The 22,904-nt window shown below is 37.4% G+C and overlaps 1 protein-coding gene across 5 annotated transcripts in view; it reads right to left on the bottom strand.

The window, feature by feature from the left end:
• OXR1 (oxidation resistance 1) overlaps positions 1 to 22,904 on the bottom strand; it is a 489,542-nt gene that overhangs the window by 235,229 nt on the left and 231,409 nt on the right. For all 5 annotated transcript variants that reach the window (XM_012508055.2, XM_012508063.2, XM_030794884.1 and 2 more), the window contains one exon: positions 5,174 to 5,370. In XM_012508055.2, coding sequence (XP_012363509.2) covers positions 5,174 to 5,370 — 197 coding nt within the window. The remainder of the gene's footprint in view (positions 1 to 5,173; positions 5,371 to 22,904) is intronic.

Genomic DNA, 22,904 nt, shown 5'->3' with positions numbered 1-22,904 from the left:
ATACCTTAGGGAGCAATGGTACATGCTTGGTTCCTGTGTGCACAGTTTTCTTTACTACCTCCATGCTTAATTTACAATATTTTTCAGAAGTCCTTATATGTAGTTCTTTGAATGAAGGATAGTGAAATAAACTGATTATCACAAATATCTGAGTCTACTATTTGGCTTCATTATCTATCTTTAAGTAGGGGCTGTGGTTTTGAAGGATATGTTTCTTATGCTCATTGTCAAATTCAAATGGTTTTATGTAACACAAACAATAATTGGAGTAGTAAAAAATTCCACTCCAGGCCGGGGACGGTGGCTCATGCCTGTAATCCCAGCACTTTGGGAGGTCGAGGTGGGTGGATCAGGAGGTCAGGAGATCGAGACCATCCTGGCTAACCTGGTGAAACCCCGTCTCTACTAAAAAAATACAAAAAATTACCTGGGCGTGGTGGCGGGTGCCTGTAGTCCCAGCTACTCGGGAGGCTGAGGCAGGAGAATGGCGTGAACCCGGGAGGTGGAGCTTGCAGTGAGCCAAGATCGTGCCACTGCATTCCAGCCTGGGCAACAGAGCAAGACTCTGTCTCAAAAAAAAAAAAAAATTCCACTCCATTTTCTTCTATTTACCTATTAGTGGTACTCCACTAAGTTAATGTTTTTTATTCTAGCTCTAATTAACAATTCTATTTTTAAAAGAATAATAGAAGTTTAAGTATCTGAAGGATTGCAAATATCAAGTCCAGTGATTTTTCAAACTTCAGGTCATAGCCCATTAATGGACTATGAAATAAATTTAGTGAGTTGAGACTGTATTTAAAAAAAAGAAATAGAATGTTATGTTCTATTTCATATTCTATAGAATATTCCATTGTATAAGTAATCAAAATAGTAATGGAAATGCTTTTAAGAAATTTCATCTGAGATATATTGGTATTTGCATGTGTATATATCAGGTGGTACTGTAAAATGTGATAGGCAGAATTCTAAAATGGTCACCAAGATCTCCCACCCCTCTGGTGTACATGCCTGCATAACTCCAGGGTCTGGAATTTATGATGGACTTTATTCCTGTGATTAGGTTGTGTGGACCTTAAGACAGAAAAATTATCTGGGTGATCCTGACTCAATAACATGAATTCTTTAAGAGCAGAGAGTATTCTTGGTTGGTTGAGGCAGAGGATCAAAATGAAATAGATTTGATGTGAAGTTCTTTGCTTGAAGGTGGAGGGAGCCACATGACAAGAAAAGCAAGTGGCCCCTAGGAGCTGAGAGGGGTCCTTGGTTGACAGCAAGCAAGGAACGGGTAGCTCAGCCCTACAATTGCAAGGGACTGAATTCTGCCAACAATAAGAATGAGCTTAGAAGCAATTTTTCCCCTGGTTGAAACTCCAGATGAAAACACAGCCCAGCTAGCCCCTTGACTTCAGCCTTGAGACACCGTGAGCAGAGAAGCCAGTCATACCGTGTGGACTGACCTACAGAGCAGTGAGTTCATAAATCGGTGTTATTTTAAACTGCTAGCGTTGTGGTAGTTTGTTTCACGGCAATAGAAAACTTATACAGTACTTTCCATGGTCAGTTGTGATCATAAAAAGAGAGTAAGATGAAAAACAACTCTGAAAGACAAGGTTCGGTTTCTCTCTTTCATTGTACACATGTAAGTATTAAGGTCAAATGATGGTAAATAACTTGTGCCAGATTACACAGTTAGTGATGGAAGCAGGGCAGAAAATCCTCTTTCCTGAACCACAGCCTGACATGGTGATTACTTTCCTTTTATCTGAAGATTCATGTATTTCACATCAATAGTGACTAGCTTTCCCCTACTTATTCTAAATCAATGTAATTTTATTATACAGCCATCCCTCCATGTCTGTAGGCTCTGCATCTACGGACTCAACAAACCACTGATGGAAAATATTTCAGAGTAAAAACAATAAACAGTAACAATGCAACAATATAAAACAATACTGACTAAAAATACAGTATAACAACTATTTTATATAACTTTTACATTGTATTAGATATTATAAGTAACCTAGAGATGATTTCCAGTATACAGGAGCATGTGCATAGGTTATATGCATATATTATGCCATTTTACAAGGAACTTGGGCTTTGCAGATTTTTGGTATCTGTGAGGGTTTTGGAACCAATCCCCTCTACTCCCTGAATACTAAAGAATAACTGTACTTCTAAGAAAATGATTCTAGAAAAGCCACTGCAGCCACTAAAAGACACTTCAATGGCCACAACATTTTTCTAGTTATTATTTTTTATTTGAAAATCCTTTAAGCCCTAAAATTATTGCTTGAATGTATATAGTAACTATAGTATCAAACTTCATTGCTAAATTTAAATGCACTTTACTTGGCCACAAGAGGGCTCCTAGAGTTTTCCAGGAGTATAAACTCTAAACCAAGATATTGAAAAATATCTTTCAATGAACAAGCATATTGGCTTGTAGACGGGTTTGTTCGTTAGCAAGGCTTCCTTCAGTGAGATTCTCTGGGACTTGTGGTAAAAAATATCACTCCACTATATTATCCATAAAATCTCCTCCAGCTGGCCAGGAATGGTGGCTCATGCCTGTAACCCCAGCACTTTGGGAGGCTGAGGTGGGCAGATCTTGAGGTCAGGAGATCGAGACCATCCTGGCTAATGCAGTGAAACCCCGTTTCTACTAAAAATACAAAAAATTAGCAGGGCATGGTGGCATGTGCCTGTAATCCCAGCTACTCGGGAGGCTGAGGCAGGAGAATCGCTTGAACCCGGAAGGTGGAGGTTGCAGTGAGCCGAGATCGCGCCACTGAACTCCAGCCTGGGTGATAGAGCAAGACTCCGTCTCAAACAACAACAACAAGAACAACAACAACAACAACACTCCTCCAGCTTATTATAGCGCAGAGGGGATGGCAACCTTTGAGAGTAAGAGAAAGCCTGATTCTGACGGGTCACAAGAGAAGGCAGATTTAATTTGCAGAGCCTGCTCTCTACAGCTCATGACCCCATCTTTAAATGATCTATGGCTCTATCCTCATCTATAAAAATAGGGTGTAACACTTACCTGTCCAAGCTGTTGTGAGGGTGAATTGAGGATAGAACCCAGGAGCTTAAATTGTCCCTGACATATGAAATTATCAATAAATGAAAATTTTTATTGTTTATTACTAATACTTTTACTAAGAGACATAGAAGCACATTTGTTTTGTAAAGGGAACTTTCAATACCGGTGATTATACGGTTGCTAATATGTCAGCCTTGAAACTAATGTTTCCAGGTCCAAATTACTAAAAGGGTTATATAGATAGAGTATATTTAACAGTTCAGATGTCTCTTTTAACACAATAAACATGCCACTCACATTGATTATGAAATTGTTACCAATTCAAAAGTGAAGAACTCACAAGTGGTGGTATTATTTAAAATAACTCATCGTTCATCTTTCTGCAATCCACCCCTTTTGAGACTTCTATTTTCTAGGCTTAGCCCATTAGTTACGGTGGCCAAGCTGGTCAGTATCTCTCCCTTTTTTTTCTAATTTTTAAGGAACATTGAGTTTGTAGGATAAGCTTTATTTGCTGAAGGAAAAAGTACTAATTATGTCTTTTTAGCCAATTAGAAAATCAATAGAAGGCGACATACATGTTGCAGAGGAGAAGAGGATATTGGTAATTGGAGTTATATAGACTTTGTGAGCTTTTCTAGTCAATTGATTTGAGGAACTGTGCTAGCATAAGTTTTAAAAATGGAAATATGTGCCCATCTACACTTTTATTAATTCTCATTACCTGACTATGGACAGTCTCATTGACACGATGCTTGTTGCCTTTTAGAAAATAAGACTTGACCATCTGGAAAAAGGAAGCCTGAGAATAAATATATAAGAAGAGGACATAAAATGATGAAAAGAGAAAGCATGGTTTTAGCAGCCAAATTCTGAAATAAGGCTAAACCTACATGGAAGCATTTCTTCAGCTTGGAGGAAGGAATTTAATCCAAAGACATTGGAAAATGACTTGACAAAGTCACACAGGAAATTGGTGTAGGAATTAGAACTAGAAATCTGGTCTCCTGATGATCATATCTAGGAATGGCTACTAAAATATCATAGAAAAAGATTTCAATCATCTTAAAACAAACAGTCTCATATTGGGGTTGTGAGGATGGTAAATTTTAAAGAAAACAGGTCCTCTTTGATGTAACACTGGTTAACCCATTAAGCCACAGTCTCTACTATTACAGCTTTTGGATGTGACCATATGTCTCCAAATTGAAGTAATAAGCAAGGCCAAAGCAGCCATTCTCTTTTTGGGTGGATTTTTCTCCCCTACTCATCATTCTTTCCCATATACCAGATATTTAGTAACTTTTGTCTCAGATAGACTTAAGACACTAAAAGCTGCTATTGTTCATTACAAAGCAAGGCCAAAGACATGCTGGCTAATATGGTACACAAAAGTTGGTAATTTGATTTGTTTGGACTGATTGCCTGCAACTCTCTGATTAAATGTTAAAATACAAAAATTACAGGATATCATTATATCTGGGGGAAACAATGTAATGCCTGCAAAACCCAAGCCATATCCTATTACTCTTCCCTATGAAGGGCCTGGATGTCATTCAATTTTTCAAAAGTAAAGCAAGGTGTGAGGTCAAAATAGACCCACAAGGTAATCTATCCTCTCTCAGAATGTAATAACTTTACTTTCTTACTGGCTTTGTTAGTTACAGGCTGACATCAACCACAGTCTTAACAACCTGACAGAACAGGTTCAGAGACCTGGGAGCCTGAAAGGAAAATGAAAATAACAAAAACAAAAAACAAGAAAGGCGCTGGCTGAACAATGGCTAAAATGAAAATAGCACACAAAGTTAAAAATTGAAAAACCTAAGATATATATATATATATACTATATGTGTATGTATATGTACGTATATGTATATTTACTTCCCTTAGGTTAGGATATAGAAGGTCCTCAAGCCTGCTCTTATTTAACTTTGCTGAAAGTTTTTCAGTAGTTTTCCATCTTTATGTTCAGACCACATAAGAAAATGTTCAAATAAACCATCAGAAAGATTTACGTGTTTTATAACAAGGAGCCACTTAACTAAACAGACCCAGAAATTCTCAATGCCATTTAGGTAGATTTCATCTATTCACTTGCATAAAACATCTGGTGCTCACCAATTGTGTAGAACCTCTTCAGTTCACTCCTTCTGGAAGGATGTTTCTGAGTATTTGCTGCATTGTTCTGTTCTTCTTCAATGATGGGGGTCTTGGGTGCAGGGGGCTTACTGGCTTGTGGTGTTTGCTTTCCTGCACCAGCCAAAGGGTTGAACCTCGGAGCATTAATATCCACCGACTGGGACTTTTTCTTCAGCCTACAAATAAAGAAGACCACATGCTGTGAATCCTGATTCTAGAGACACATTTGTTCCATGTTTTTCATATTTTTTCAACAATTGAGTTATATTTAGCCTTGAGATATAACCACGTCTATTCAGAAATGATAGACATTCCCTACAGTATTTTAAGAAAAATTCTACAAATATTTTTGAAACTAGAAGGAAAAATATCTTCTGCCTAATCATTTTGAAAGATTTCATTAAAATATAAGGTGATAAAGAGCTTTTATTTTTTTAATAACCAATTAAAATATAGTGTCAAAGATACTGGATTTGAATATAGTATTTAGTTCTCAAAGGAATTTTTTAATACTACAGTGAAACATTAGTTAAAAATAAATGTTAACTCCAAAAAGAATAATAAAATCATTATTTTTTAACCAGAGGCTGCCAGTGTTTTTCTGCTTAATCTATAACAGCATCTTAGCTGTAAAAATGATAGAATTCATGTTATTTTACTATGCATTCTCAATAACAATAAATGTGTTGCTCACTTCTACATTTTAGATAGCTGATATAAGGCCTAACACGGAAAGCAAAAAGCTATCCAGGAAATATTTCCCTGCTCATGCATATTTCCTTTGGCATAAAAATCACTGTAAATGATGGTGAGTTAACTTCAAACGTTTCAAGCTACACAACTAATGTAATTGAACCCTAAGTCCAATTTACTATTGGCCCTTGGTACTTCTGGAGGCTAATGTGAAGTGTCATTTTTCAAGTCTTCATTCCCTATAAACAAGATGGTGGCAATTTTCTTTATTTTCTGAACACTTGCAATTTCCTAAAAGTTTCATACTTCTTCACACCTTCAAATTTTATTTAGGCTTTTCTAGTATGTTGGCTTCCCTTTTCTGCCTTACTTGCAGACCCTGTTCATGCTTGTTAGACATAGCTTCAACGTAACATCTGGGAAGCTTCCCATGACCTGGACCTTGGTAGCCTCACACCATTCAGCATGGAGGGTTATTCATAATTAACCCACAATTAGCTTCTATTGAACTGAATTTTCCACAGCAAAAGCTTTGCAAAGAGAATACAATCTATCAATTAGTAAAAGAGTCATTAATGAAAGCAATGTTTACTAAATTTAGTCATTAAATTATGACCGATATGATTTCTACCTTATCCATATATGATCTATATTGTTAGGTAACATGGGCACAGTAAGATGGCGCCGGTTCCGGGTTCTTCACCCCCGGTTCCTGGTTCTCCACCCCACGAGCCAGCCAAGAGAAGGCCAATCAGGGAAGAACACCTCCTGCCTTTTACTCAAACCCCACCCCTAAGCCAATCACCGATGCCTGGGTAGCCCCACTGAGTATAAAAACCCAGCACCTAAGCAGCTCGCCCCTTCTTCCTTCCTTCTCCTCCTCCGTGTGGTGTCGCCTTGGTGCCTCCAATAAAATCTCTTGACCACGACCAGCGTGTCTTTGGTTTGAGCCCGATCGGGTCCGACTCTTTCATATATTATCTTAATATCCATGAAAATAGATTCATGTAACTCAAATTGGCAACAAATACATTTTAAAGTGTTCAACAGCACTAGTCCTGAGGAACACAAATTATAACTACATTGCACTTATACCACACCCACCACAGTGGCTAAAATGTAAAAGACATGATACAAAGTGCAGTGATGAGAAGGGATTGGAATTCTGCTGCCCTGCTGGTGGTGGTGCACACTGGTAATGCTACCTGGGAAAAATGTCTGGCAATACCTAATGAAGTTCAAGGCATGTATTTTTATGTGTTAACCAAAAGATGCATTCAAGGATGTTCATCTGAGCATGATTTGTAATGCACAAAAATTGAAAAAAAAAACTCAAATGTCTATCAACTGTAGAACGGAATTTTATACAGCAATGGAAATGCATGAACTATGACTATTAGCAGCAACATGAATGATTTTCATAAAAATAGTTTTGAGCAAAGAATCCAGACATAAAAGAGTGCATGCCCTATGATTCTACATATATAAAGTCCAAACACAAGCAGTACTATCTATGATAGTAAAATGGTAGGCCAAACATTGGGGAGTTATTACATTGATGACAACATGAAGGGGTTTATGGGATTCTGGTAATGTTTTGTTTCCTGATCTGGGCACTGGGTACCAGGATGTATTTACTTTGTGAACATGTAACCATCTACGATTTGGGGATTTTTCTGGGTATATGTTATACTTCAATAAAACATTTTCATGAGAAATTGACTTTTACCATAGAGTAATCGCTTCTTATCTGCAGGGGATATATTTCAAAACTTCCAGTGGATGCTTGAAACCACAGATAGTAACAAGCCCTATACAGTGCATACCATGTTTTTTTCAATACATGCATAAGTATGATAAAGTTTAATTTATAAATTAGGCACAGTAAGAGATTAACAATAATAACACAGAACAACTATAACAATATACTGTAATAAAATTTACATGAATGAGGTCTCTCTCTCTCTCTTAAAATATCATATTGTACTGTACTGCAGGTAACTGAAACTGCAGAAAACACAACTGTGGATAAGGGGGTACTACTGTATTCATTTACAATGAAGATTATATATGGTGACAATGGCTACTTGCCACAAAAAGGTAGTAATAAAAATAAATAGAGTGAAGCTATTTTCATTCCAGCCTCCTAGAAACTGACAGAGTAGAGTGACATTTAATGAACAACCCCTTTTTTTTTCACTGGAAATGACTGTTCTCCCTATCCAGCGCCCCACTTCTCATGAGCTGAAATGAACTGTTCATTCATTCCTGGAATGGCTACTCTCCACCCCGTACTTTTCTGGGCACCAAGGATACACAGTGAACAACACAGGAAAAACAACTGCAGTCCTGGAGCCCTTATTCTTATGGAGGGAGACAGGTGATAAGTAAACAAGCCAATATATAACACAAATTAGGTGGCAAAAAGTGCAGTGGATTAAAATCAAGCACAGTAAAAGAGATAGGGAATGAAGGTATGCATTTGTACTGCTATATATGGGACAGCCAAGTAGGGCTCATAGACCACTGGACTTTTGAGAAGAGATTGAAGGAAGGAGCCATGATCATAACTGAGGGAGCAGTTATGAGGGAGCAGCATTTCAGGAAATAGACTTGTATGTTACGTTAGTGGAGCAGGGAGGCCACAATGACTGGAACAGAGAAAAAGAGGGGGTGAGAAGCTGGAGATGAAGTCAAACAAGATGGTCCTGAGGGCAGGGGAGTGAGGCCAAATTATATAGAGCTTCAAGGTTGTTAAATGAGGCCAAGAGAGGATTTGAGAAAAGGAGTCATCACATGGTAAAAGAATCACTCTGAGTTGCTTTGTGGAAATTAGGGTGAAAGCTGTATCTCACAGTTAAGCAAGCTGAATGGAGTCCTTCAAGGAGCAGTAACCAAAAAGTCACCTATGTCGTCCTATACTTGAGGAAACATGGAGTTACGCTGTATAGCTTTATCTACTTTTTCCTAATGCCTTGTTCCTCCCAATAACACCATTCTTATCTTAGGTGTTTGTAGACTAGAGCTAAAAGCTACAGAAATACTATATGCACCTAAGAAGGCATTAAGATTAATAAAAAAAAAAACAGTTTAAGAAATAAGTTGCATGTATACACAATGGAATACTACTGAACTTAAAAAAAAAATCTTGTCATATGCAACATGAATGAACCTGGAACACGTTAAATGAAATAAGCCAGGCACAGAAAGACAAATACCACACAATGTGACTTATATGGAATCTAAAATAGTTTAACTCATAGAAGCAGAGTAGAATGAAGGGTATAAAGAATTTAGATGGGTATAATGTTGATCAAAAGATATAAAATTTTATCAGAAGAAATAAGTTCAAGAGATCTACTATACAACATGGGTGACTATGGTAAATATCAGTGTATTGTATTTTGAAAATTGCTGAGAGTAGGTTTTCAGCGTTGTCACCACAAAAAATAAATATGTGAGGTAATGCATATGTTAATTAGATTAAGCCATTGCACAGCATATACATATTTCAAAACATCATTTTGTACCCGATAATAATTTTAATTTTTCAATTAAGAAAAAAGAAGATAAATAAGCTCTGGATCACCAAGGCAACAAAGTTTATTTGGACTAGCATGGCTTTCCAGGAGAGCAGACTTACACACACCAAGACTTAGACTGCACTAACAGTATTATGTTGAACCCTATGAAATCACTAATATTCAACCGTTTTTGACATGCAAAATGTCAATATTCTGTAGTTGATCCTATAAATTTTATTTCAAAATTCAATTTGAGTTTCAATATAAAGCAAGTTATTTTGGGGGAAGGCAGTTTCAGAGGAGTAAAGATTTAAAGGAAAGGTGTGAAATTATACAAAAAGCCAGCTGCTGTTTTGTTATCAGCAATAATTATCATTAACAATTATTTACATTTTATAAATATGTTTTACCTTCAATTCACATAGCAGATTATTTTATCACCAGAAACTGTTTATGTTTTACATTTTAGAATTGATTTAAAGTCTCATATTGGCTTATATGATGGCTTATATTTGATAAAGGGATAGATACTATAACTGATGATGCTCTACTGGCACTAAAAATATATAAGCATCTCATTGCCCTATTTATATTCTCCTTAGAATGAGCAAAGGACGTGGCACTGAGCTGCAGAAGGCCAAAGACAAACAGAAAATAACACTGTTATTCCCCTTCTTCTTTCTCCCCCTCCTCACCAAACACTCTTCCCAACCAAGATTCGAAGGGCATCACGTTTCTGTTCTAAGTTTGGAACACTGCTAGTAGGTTTTCTGGCTTGCATAAGACAAGACTTCCATTTGCACATTCTTAGAAAGCAGAACTGTGTGGGTAATTGAATTACTGGCTAACAATTCTAAAAATGAGTATTGTGGTTGACAAGGAAACCTGTTAAATGCTACCTTCAATTTCCAAATTTTGTGAAAGGGGAGGTCTTTTTACATTTTTAACCATGTTCTTAATTAAATGCGTTAAACAAATGTAAATATGGCATAATGGAATATGTGGGTGTGCATGAGATAAAGTACCCTATTTGATAATAAATGAAACATTAAAAATGAAGACAAAAATAAGCTCTTAATAGGCACTGCGAGGTTCTTTGTTGAATATGCTTTGCATTCCCAAAGGAAAATGGGTGCTGAAGCCTTAGATAGAGACTAGGAAATAAGGAAGAGAAGCCATCTCTCTTGGCATGGCTCCTATAAGCAGAATGGTTTGTCTTAATTTTTGCTTTTTTTTGTCCCTCTGCTTTTGAGAAGAACTATTCTATTCCCCTGCACACGTATTTCAATGCCTTCCTTCAGCATGGTAACGTTGGGTGCTTTTCTGAGACTCACTCTCCTCATCTATAAAACGGGTATAAAATATACCCAGAAAGGTTCTAAGAATCAATAAACACCATATGTGAAAGTGCCTAGCACAGCATCTACACAGGAAGCTCTCTATAAATGCAAGTTCCAATCATTTTGTAAGAGTATGTAAGATGCTATAATTGTGTTCTGCACAATTTCCAGGGATGCTGAGGAAATTATATCCACTTCTCAGGCTCATTTCCTCCTGTGCCACTTTCGATAAACACTGAGCCTGCAGGGACTGCACTGCATTTTGAAGGAGGCTTGACTCATTCTGGAGTGTGGGTTTTGAGGAAGGAGTGAAGGATAACAAGAGAACTAACTGAATACGAGTCCCTTATGTGGTATGCAATGTGGTATTTCTTTCACGACAGTCCCCAAATCTTTCAGAAAACAACTAAACCCATCGGATAGATCACCTGAGTGTGTGTGTGTGTGTGTGTGTGTATGTGTGTGTATATATATGTGTGTGTATATATATGTGTGTGTGCATATATGTGTGTGTGTGTATGTATATATATATATATATATATATATATATATATATATATATACATACACATTAATCCACGCAGGTTTGACCTAAGACAGCAAACTCAGGAGCATAGATGGAGACCAGAGAACCATGAAGAAGTAAGGACAAGAAATGGTAATGCAATTTGAGGAGGGCTCTTGACTTTCTTACTCTGTGAAAATAGGGTTCAATCCCATTTCAACCAGTTCTCCAAGGAGCAGGAAAGGCCTGGTAGGTTGATAATGAAATCTGAAGTCACAGAAACTAGTGAAAAAAAGAACTGGCAGAAAATATCCAAAACTCACCAATTTTAACAGAATGATTCTTATAGTAATTAGCTAATTTTACTCTTGCATAATTTATTCCTATTTTACTAGAAGCATAGAAAATCTTACACTCATTTTCTAAATCACTTTTTGAGTAGGATAAATGCACTTTTTGGCTTAAACGAATGAACGTACATCCCAAAGCCCAGGGCATAGGCCAACAGTGACTGAATGTGGCTTTACACTGCTCACCGTGGAGGGTTTCTCCCAACATCTGGGCCAATTCTTTATTTCAATAGCTTTCGTTGTAGAGAATCTTTCTTCAAGCTTCTTCACTTTTAACCCTTATAAACCATTGTTTATCACTTGTCATACTTTTTTTTGTCTTATCTTCCCTTTTCCTCTCACATCTGTGGGGTTTTCTCTTTCCTACTATCTCCATCCTTCTGTCATCCCCTCATGGCATAACCAAGCAATGCTTTTCATCTTTCCTCGTCTATCATGCTCTGCATCTCTTAATAGTTTTGTAATCTTGTCTAAATACTACATGATACAACTCTACCTTGAGCCTAAACTACATCATGATATGACTGAAACCACAAAAAAAAGTTTTTATTTAATTGAGTTCTTCACTGGAATCACCTCTCCCATCAAGTGGAATTCAAACTGTGCCTGGATTATAACTAGTTGGATATGTTCCTGAGTTCTGTAGTTGTCTGGAAAAACAAAACAAAACAAAAACAGATCTTCTACTATCCACCTACTATAGTCCTAAGATATTGGTGGTAATAGTAGCAACAGTTGAGAAAACCCACTATAGCATATGGGAATATTCTCTAGGCCTTAGGAATTTAAAACAGTATAAAATTAGCATATAAAACTCACATTTCCATACATCCCACTGTTTACGTTGAGAATAACAGAACAGCTTTTAAGACTACAGACACTGGGACTGGATTATCTGGAATTGAATCCATAATGTGGCATTTACCAGCTGTGTGACCTTGGGCAATTGGGCAATTTTCTTAACCTTTCCTTGCCTCTATTTTCTCATCTGTAAAATGGGAATATTAACAATATCTGTCATAAAATTGACATGAAGATTAGACTAATATTTGAAAAAGTACTTAGATTTGGCATAAGTATTGTATAAATGTTTGCTTTGAAAAAGCAGACATGAACATTCATTGAGCATTTATAATGTATCAGGTACAAGGCCACATGTTATACATGCAATATTTCATTTATTGATCACAATAAGCTTAGGAGGTAGGTAGCATATGTCCTATTGGTAGAGGTATCAACTGAGGCTTAAAGAAAGTAATGGAACTAGAAATTAGAAAAGCTGAAATACAACCAGGGCAATTTGAACCAAAGGCCACATTCTGGAATTAGGAGACAGAGATAAACTTCAGCTCTTACACTTGGGCGAGGACCTGGACTATCTAAGTCTTATCTACAATAATGGTATTCATGCTATATCTGCCTGCTCTACCTAAGAAAGCTATTGTAAACATAAAATGTGTTCATTTCTATTAAAGCAGTCTGTAAAATTCCACAGAAATCTATATACTAGTAGTAGCTATACACATTTTCACTTTGCCTTATTCATTTGTCGTATATTCACACAAGTGTGTGTGTGTGTATGTGAGAGAGAGAGAGTGTGTGTATGTGTGTGTGAGGTGTACGAATGCATGTGAATGACTGTGCCCCAAAGGCCCAACACTCGTAGTCCTTTCCAGTAACTTCCAGCAAGAAGACCATCTGTGGTTTGCACATCTTGTTACTGTTAGGGAAGCTGTCTCTTTGCTTCCTAAAAGAGCTAATGTAAGAATATTATTTAAAGTAGGAAAGCTGCTGAGAATGCAGGTTTTCCAAGTTGGATACCGTGGCTGCTGCAAAAGTCTCAAGTTACTCAAAAATAAGCTTTCGGGAGCAAATGCATAAAGAATTTTCACATTGCAAAATTGAGGGTTTTTGTTACTCCTCCTATACAGTCTGACTAAAAATCAGCAGCTAAAAACAAACCATAAAATCAGCAAAACCCAAGCATATTCAGAAACTCAACCACAGAAGAAATGATAGATTGGAAACTTACGCTTTAAAAGAAAAAAACAATCCCTTGGGGGTATAGAATATTCCAAATCTAGCCCGCTCAGTAATTGCAGTGGCCATACTATTCTTTGTGCCCTTAAACAGGAAGATTAAGACAGAAAGTCTCATTAACGTGGAATCGCGAATTACACAATTTACTTTTACAGTTCCAAACCAAAGCAAAAATGCTTCAACAGAAGTATCCTTTGGGAATTCAAATTGGTGTTGGAACAGTTAATGGGATGCTGAAACTAGATAGTTTGTTATAACAAGATGTGTTTCTAACCCTGTATTCACTCTAAGAAATTTATGCTTTTCTATCTTGGAAATTCAGAGAACAAAAAATTTAAGAATTAAGCCACAGGTGCAATGACATGCAGAAATGGTTTGCTAGAAATTCTAACAAAAACAAGAAATTATCTCATTAAATGTAGTTGAATTTAACTCTCTGAAGGGCTAGGCCAGTATAAAGAATAATAATAATTATATAGAAGCATACATAGATTCACTGCTATTATACCTAATTTTATGCTGTGAATACTAGAAATTAAACCCCAAACTAATTCTGCCTCGTCAGATTTTAATAAACGCTAACATTAAACGTTAGCATTTCTTACTGACCTTTAATGAAAAGGACATCTAAATCCTCTAAGTTTGCCAGCTGGTTTATTTATATTCCAATTCTTGCATCAGCTCAGAGAAAGAGGTAATATGAGAGAAGCATTTTCTATCAGAAGTGCACACCACCAGATCAACTTAATTACTACATTCATGGAAATTCTAGTCTGTTCATCATTTCATTCCTAGGATTTAGCATAGAGCTAGTCATAGAGTAGGCACCTAGGAAATAAATTGTTGAATGAATGAGTGGTTTCATTACGGGGGAAATTCCACGAAGAAGCAAGCAAGTCTGCATATACAAACCTATGAAAATAAACTAAAAAAAGACTTTTGATATTTGGTAGCAGATAAAATGATTAAATTAATGCATCCACATAACATAGCCTCCTCCCTATCCCATTATAAGAATATGGGTTGGGGCCAGGTGCAGTGGCTTACTCCTCTAATTCTAGCACTTTGAGAGGCTGAGGCGGGTAGATCACTTGAGGTCAAGAGTTCTTGACCAATATGGCCAACATGGTGAAATCCCGTCTCTACTAAAAATATAAAAATTAGCGGGGCGTGGTGGTGTGCACCTGTAGTCCCAGCTACTCAGGGAGGCTAAGGAAGGAGAATTGCTTGAACCCAGGAGGCAGAGGCTGCAGTGAGCTTAGATCTCACCACTGCACTCCAGCCTGGGCGACAGAGCAAGACTCTGATTAAAGAAAAAATAAAGAATGTTTGTTGCAGCTTAGATAAAAGAAACAGTTTCTTCTCCACCATTAATACTAAGATAAATCCAAATAATACCTCAATTTTTTATTCACTAAGGCATTTTATAATTTCTAAATGAACACTCTGCAATTTTGATATATTGATATCATTATGCAAAAATTTTCTATAGTGCCCTGGTGGACAAAACAGGGCAAGGGCTCTAAAATCAAAGATCTAGATTTAAGTCCAGGATCTAATGCTTTCAATAACCTAGTGATCAGATATTTTAATTTTATTGATTAGAAATATGTAGCATGTGTTCTTGGAGCAATCTTTAAGAATTCTGCATATCATCTTTCTACTATAAAGTTTCAAACACTGAGTTAATACTAGCAAAATTTGTATGGGTTTTCCCCCATGTGCTTTCTGATTATGTCACTGTATCACAAGCATTCACTTTGAAACTACACAAATTTCCAATTTATTTCAGTTTTTGCCTTGGAACTTCAAAGTCTTTCAACTGGAAAAGCCTGAAAGCAGGAACACATTATGTAAATCCAAAGATTAGGGCTTAAAGGATTTGGAAGTCAAATGCTTGTAAATGTTAAACAGTCTTTTGCAGTAACTCACAGAGATGAAATTTAATTTCATTACCTTTGATGGGGTGATTTGTAACATGCTATTGCCACATCGATTTCATTCTGTTTATTCATTTTAGGAAGAAGGAATCAGAATAAATGAGACTATTTTAAGACTTTAGGCTTTTATCCAATATTGCTGATTAAAGAAACCTATTTTTAACAAGGCCTATTACAAACTCTCTCTATAAAGCATATGGACAAGCTGATTAAAATGTAGTTTTGTTTATGCACAACATAAGGCAACTCCAAACTTAATCAAGACAGCTTCTACAGGTAATAATAATCTGGGCCAAAGTCCAGTGGTTTATAGTTAAAATGACAATGCAGTCCAACAATCTACCATCTTAAATTTCCCCAAAAGAAGACACAAAAGACAGGAAAAGAAGGCACAGAAAATATGTTTCTTAGCTACATTTTAATTCAGGAATTGGATGGAAAACACTCTGGGTAACCCATTGTTTCTTGACTTCTTCAAACTAAATCATCCTATTGATGAATATACAACATCCTTAAGTCATTATAAATGTTTTAAGTAAAAATGACATTTTGTGTTTTTTTAAAATGTACGATTGCATTACTGATTACATTGTTGATTGAAATGATTTCTTTTGAAAGCTGCCCTATCTAAATTCAGATTAGCTACCCTAGACAGGGCATACCACGTCCTCTTCCTCAGTTTGAGAATCACTAGGTGTATCTGTTCTAGTTTTCGTCTGCTTAGATGATAGTGGCTTCACACATGAAAGCTATGTAGTGCTCCCAATACAACCAAGTTGGATTTCAGACTTTATTCAGAAAAAAAATTATAAAATCTTAAAAATTACATTACAGAAATCACTTTTCTTCTTCTCAGCAGCGACTCTATAAACATTATCTTTCCCCATTATTTTAAAACTTTTCTATTACAGAAGAGAACGTGATCCTCTTCTTGCCAAAGCCAATCTCTCCACATGTTCTCTAAACCTAATTGCATTCCCTCTTTATACTGGGGGTTTTAACGTACTAACCACTCTCTTCCTTCTATAAGTCCTGAACTAATTGAGAAATAGACACAGGGGGAAAGGACCCCACCCCAAGCTGGCACTTGGAGAAGCAGTGTCCTGGTGAGATTGCCCCAGGGGCAGCAGGAGTTAAGATGGACATGCTGAGAGCCATCAGGTCCTAAAAAAAGAAGCCAGAGGAGGCTGGGTCATGCAGCCAGAGTCCTTCCTTTTCACAGCCTCAGAAGTCACTTTTCTTCCTTTGGAGAGGCATGAGTTAGGGAGAATGAAAGAAAAGCCAATACTCTCTTTGAAATCCTTCAGAAAGGAAGAACATTTCTATTTTATGCACAAAGGAAGGGATGCAGGAAAGGGAGAAAAAGTTCCTCCTACACTCCCTTTTCAAGGCTTTACTCCGAAGTGATCTCTCTTATCCTGTTCACTCCCTCCCTGCTCACTTATCCCTACCGGCATTCACCCAGCTCAAACATTTCACATCACTTCAAGTCTGTTTCTCTGTAAGGCCACCGTCCCCTTCCTCTAATTTCTTCTCTCCTTCTCAGCACACAGCTTCATCGCCGATTCCCTGCACAACCCTCTCCAAAATACTGTTTTGTACTCACCGCTTTCACAAAACGACTCAGGTTTTCCTAACTTCATGTAGTCAATTTCAAAAGGTACTTTTTGATATTTATTTTTCTCAGCCTTTTACCTGCTGTGTGTATTTGTGGAAGAGAATAGCACAAGGGTTAATACTATGGACTCTGAAGTTAGAATGCCTAGCATTCGACACTTGCCTTCTTATTATGGGATCTTGGGCAAAACACTTAATCTCTCCATAGTTTCCTCATTTGTAAAATGGATCTAATAACAGTACTCAACTCAGTAGTCTATAGAATGGATAATATAACACCATCCAGATAAAGTATTCAGCATGATACACACTGGTATATATAAATACTCAACTTTTTTTAAACCACTCCCTCCATCTTGAAACATTCTACTTTCATAGATTCCCTGACATAATTCTTCAAATATTCCCTTTTTCACTATTCCTTGAATGACCCTCTTTTTCTTTTCTTTTTTTAAGAGACAGGCTCTCATTGTGTCTCCTAGGATGGAGGGCAGCTGTTATCATAGCTCACTGCAGCCTATGAACTCCTAGGCTTAAGGGATCTTCCCACCTCAGCCTCCCAAGGACCTGGGACTAGAGGGGCACACCACTGTGCCCAACATTTTTTTTTTTTTTTCTGGAAGACACAGGGTCTCACTATGTTGCCCAGCTTGGTCTTAAATTTCTGAGCTCAAGCAATCCTTCCATCTCAGCCTCCTAACGTGTTGGGATTAGAGGCATAAACCACCACACCTGACCCAAGTCCTCTTTTTCTATTCGACCTCTAAATATTTTGTAATTTTGATTCAATCCTTAAGTATTTTGGAATATCCAGGGGCCTAATCCACTTGGTCCAGTTGGGTCTCCCTCCGCTCTACTTTCACTCTTTCCCTAGATATTGTAGTCTATTCCTTTGGGATTAAATATTTATATCCTGAAAACTTTTTTTTTTTTTTTTTTGAGGTGGAGTCTCACTCTGTCGCCCAGGCTGGAATGCAGTGGCGCCATCTCGGCTCACTGCAAGCTCCGCCTTCCGAGTTCACGCCATTCTCCTGCCTCAGCCTCCCGAGTAGCTGGGACTACAGGCACCCGCCACCACGCCTGGCTATTTTTTTGTATTTTTAGTAGAGACGGGGTTTCATCGTGTTAGCCAGGATGGTCTCGATCTCCTGACCTCGTGATCTGCCCACCTTGGCCTCCCAAAGTGCTGAGATTACAGGCGTGAGCCACCGCACCCGGCCAAAACTCTCTGTTTTTACCTCCAAAGTTCTCCTCAATACTTTGAACTTAAATATTCAGCTAGCTACTTGGCATTATCTGTTACATGCAACACATTTTATACTTAACATGTCCAAAACAAATTCTTGATTTCTAAACTCGACCCTAACTTTCTTCCTGGTCTTCCCAATCTCTGGAAATGGCACCAGCAGGCACCTACACAGTCGCGCATGACAGAAACTTTGAAGTATATTTGATCCTTTCCTTTGTAACACTTTCCAACTCTGATTCATCAATAAACCCTTTCTATTATACCTCCAAATTATATCTTAAGTTTCTTCATTTCCCAGTCATCATTTCTCTGGACTGTTACCAAAGCCTCCATGTTGCTCTCTCTCTGCTTAGACCTTGGTCCCCTACTACCTACTCTGCTATAGCAGCCAGAGCAAGCATTTTTAAACATCAAGCAAATGGGTTGTTCTCCCACTTTAAAGAACTGAATGGCTTTCCACTGTGGTTGGATGAATTTCTAAGCATCTTTCAGTGGTCCATAGGGCCCTGATACCTCTGTCTTGGGCCACTTTTCTTGCCCATGTCCTAGTTGCCTTGATATCCTTCAAGATTCCCAAATATGTGAATCTCTTTCTGTCCAGAGGGCCTTTGCATATATTCTTTCCTCCGCCTGGAATGCTCTTTGAATTGCTGATTGCTTTTTATTTTTTAAGTCTCCTCTGAAAGACCATCCCCACAATTTTAAGTAAGTTGTCTCTCATCCTCCTTCCCTAGCCCCCACTTCACCCCAGGTTACTCTTTAGCACTGCATTCTGCTCATTTGCTTCTCATGGTGTTTATCATAAAGTCTACCAACGGATTTCTTCATGTCCATTTTGTTCTGTCTCTCTCATTTCATTAGACACTCTGATGGGGAGTGTCTTTTAGAAGTCACTTCTAAAAGGAAGTACATTTCTTTTATGTATCCAATATAGTGCTTTGCAATTATATGCACACCAAAAACATATACTATATGAATTAATAAATGAATCAATCAATTCATGAATCAATGACCCCCTCCTCATAGGCTTCACACCTGTCTTCATACAGAAGACTTATAGGACATGTGGTTATGTTTATTTTCTCCATCTTCTTTCATTCTTAGTTTGGCTCAGACACAATGTTCCAAGTCTTTCGCAAGAAATTACTGTCATATCTCTCTGGTTAGAAAACCACAGCATTCCTAACAGTTATGTAAAACAGAGCTATCTCCTGATCTATAACCTGGACCAATTTTGAAATCCGAAAATTATGACTGAATGCACAGTTTAAGACATAGGTAGAAGATTCTTTTAAACATGTGTTGATTTATTGGTATGGTGCTAATGAGCATTTCACACCTGCATTTTCCAGGCCTCATACTTCTGCAGGTGGTAAATTACATTAGGAGAAAAATCAAATGGAGAGTGAATGCAGAAAAGCAATATATTATACATTAACAAAGCCAGGAAAAAAGGGGCAATAGAAAAAATATGTATCCATATATGTATTTTTAATTGCATGACTGATAGAAATTATGATGTAACTATTTAAAGCAGTATATTTTTCAATCCTCATTAGTATATTTAGTCGATCATCATCAAAGAATAATAAAATCTGATGATAACAAAAGTACAATCTTTATTTATCTCTAGATTAGAAGGCTTTTACATCTGTTGGGAAGCCTAGTTCAGCTATTAATATTATAGTGACAGTAATGTAACTAAGATTTCTTGAGCTCATGCTATACTTTAAGTAAATGATAAATAATTGCCTTTAATCCATTCACTATAAGCCACTTGAGGTCAGGGATTGTCTTATTCCCATTTAAGCCTTCAGTGCCCTGTATTCTGCCAGGCACATAGTAACTACCACTTAAAGCTTGACTTCACCTAAGATAAGCTTAATAACCTGGAATGTAAAAACAGCACAGGAAAGGATGCCTTGAAGCCCTCTCAGAAACACTTAGTTGCTCTACATCACAAACTTGATATTAGCACTATAGTTTCAAGGGTGCTCCTCTGGACTCCTCTTCACTGTGAGTGTAGTAAAATTAAAACAACACTGGTCTGGACTAAAAATTAAATTTTGAAGTGAGACACCTAACCTGAACCTCATAATTCCTTCATGTGTACAAAGCTAAGAATCATTCCTGCAACAGTAGCCTAACAAGGGAACAGGTCTTTGTGTTCACCAACATCTGTTGAGTCCCTTCTATGTTCAAAGCACTGTACTAGATTCCAGAGATCTTACTTGCTGGCATCAGCTCTCTGTATTTTGTTAGGTGTTTAAAGCTGACTCTCTCTTGTTGGGTGGGATATTTTAGGAGTTCTTTGTCTTCTCCTCACTGGAGAGATATCTTATCTGCAGCTTGCTCTTTGTGACTGAAAGCAGCTCTTCCCACTGGTCACTTATAGCTCCTTCCCAGGGCTCTGACAGTACACCTCCATGTTCTTTCTGCTCGCATTACCTCCCTCCCCCAGGTAGAAGAGAACTAAGATTCTTGCAGGACAGTTCTGGACAAGATCCAAGACTCTTTCAGGCCAGTTCTCTCTTGTATGGCCACATCTTGCCAACAGGAAATATTCTTTGCCCTGTAGGTTTCAGCCTACTCACCGGATGGCAGCTCTTTACATTCCCTTGTCAGATCTCCAAGCAGCTGTAATCTCTCCCCCTTTTCATTTCTCAGATTTGACACAAAGTCTGAGCCATTGTTTCCCCCAAGCTCTTTAGTTTGTTTCAATGAAGTCTCTTACCTATTTGGGATAAGGTAAAAGCATCCCTCACCCCTTACCCTTAAGGGTTGGGATAGGACAGGATTCCCAGAACATCAACAACAGCCCTCTCTGAAAACCTTGCTCTAATCTCCACACTGTTGTATTGGGTGGTCAGCCAAGGGTCATGAAATCAGTCCCTCACTACCAGCTTTTCAAGGCTTTATTTGGTGGGCTCATGCCTCATTTTGAAATGAGGGAGTAATAGGTACCTTCTCAGTTTTAGCTGAAACAGAGAGAAAATGTCTAATTTTAACTTCCTGTTACAGATGTAATGTATCTTTATTAACATTTCTTATGGTCATTATTGTTCTCTGGCTAAGGAAGGGTTGAAACTGCCAAAGAAGGTGTAAACGGAAGGGAGACATACTTCCATTTCTAGTTTAAAATTTTTATTTATTTATATTTATTAGTTTCTATATATTCATTGAAGGATTTTTGAGTACAATGCCCTGTGCTAAATGCTGGAGACACAAAGATGGAAAGAAAAATGCTGCTATCCTTTGGGGCATAAAAAGGATGGGTTTATAAAATAAAACTATAAAAAAAGATAAGTAGTTTGGTTGCAAGAGGGTAATCCTTCCCTAATTTTAATTTTGCCTTGCCAGAAGTTCTAATATTCATGTGGATTTGTTTCTGATTACCTTTAACTCAGTTGTACAAAACTGAGTTTAGGTATTTGTGAATGGTGAGCCATTGGTATTGAGAATAATTACAATAAGAGAAAAGTGAGGCTGGGATTAGAAAAAACAGGTAAAGGTACAGGAGTGGGATAAAGGGCTTCTTTTCTGCCAAGAAGCATTGAGCTGAAATGAGGTGGTCAAGTTTTCTTTTACAGAAGGTACTTTAAATACAAAGAAATAGCTTCTACCTATTGCCAACATGTTATTATACAAAACAAAAATATTTTTAGGGCAAAAATTATAGGTGAATCTAATCTGAAAATAAAGAGCAGATATTTGAGTTGAATGAATTTAGCTACAAAATAGGAACCCAATGGCATCATCATTCTTGTGATTTTGCTATGGAGAGGTAAAAATCAGGTGGGCATGGACTGTTCACAGACACCTGAGAACCACTAGACCAAAAAGTCTCAAATTCTATAATTGATGATTTGCTTTTCTGAGAATTCCTTTATTCAAGTCTGCTCTTTTCCTGTCTCTATCTTTCTATATCTTTTAGCAGATGAACAGATTTTCATAGAGTGTTTTGAGCCCTGAATTCTGGACTGGCTACATAATTTGTGGTGCCTGGTACAAAATGAAACTGTGAGGCCCCTTGTTAAAAAATTATTAGGAATTCAAGACAGTGATGGCACAGCGTCGAACCAGGTGTGAAGCCTTGCTAAGCACAGGCCCCGGGAAGCTGCATGGGTTGCACATTTATGAAGCTATTGCTGCCTGTAATTCCTGATACAATCCCCCAAATTGATTTCCCAAAGCACAGCTTTTTAAAAATGATGTTTCAGTATCTAAGAATCTTATCAAAAGAAACATTTCTGGAATGAGGTTCCAGCTGGGTGGAGTCTTTGTTACTGGTCAGTAAATCACATCCTGCAAGTCAAAGCTTAACCCCAAAGTACTATAGATTATGAATTGAAATATTGCCTTAATCTGCTGGCAGTTAACATTTCTTTAGTCAGTTTATGTTAATCTTTGTATCTGTAGGGTCATTATTGCAGCTTAAGAATAATATTCTAA

Source organism: Nomascus leucogenys, chromosome 16 (assembly GCF_006542625.1).
Source record: "Nomascus leucogenys isolate Asia chromosome 16, Asia_NLE_v1, whole genome shotgun sequence".
NCBI classification, from domain to species: Eukaryota; Metazoa; Chordata; class Mammalia; order Primates; family Hylobatidae; genus Nomascus; species Nomascus leucogenys.
This window is presented reverse-complemented; position numbering and strand designations above follow the sequence as displayed.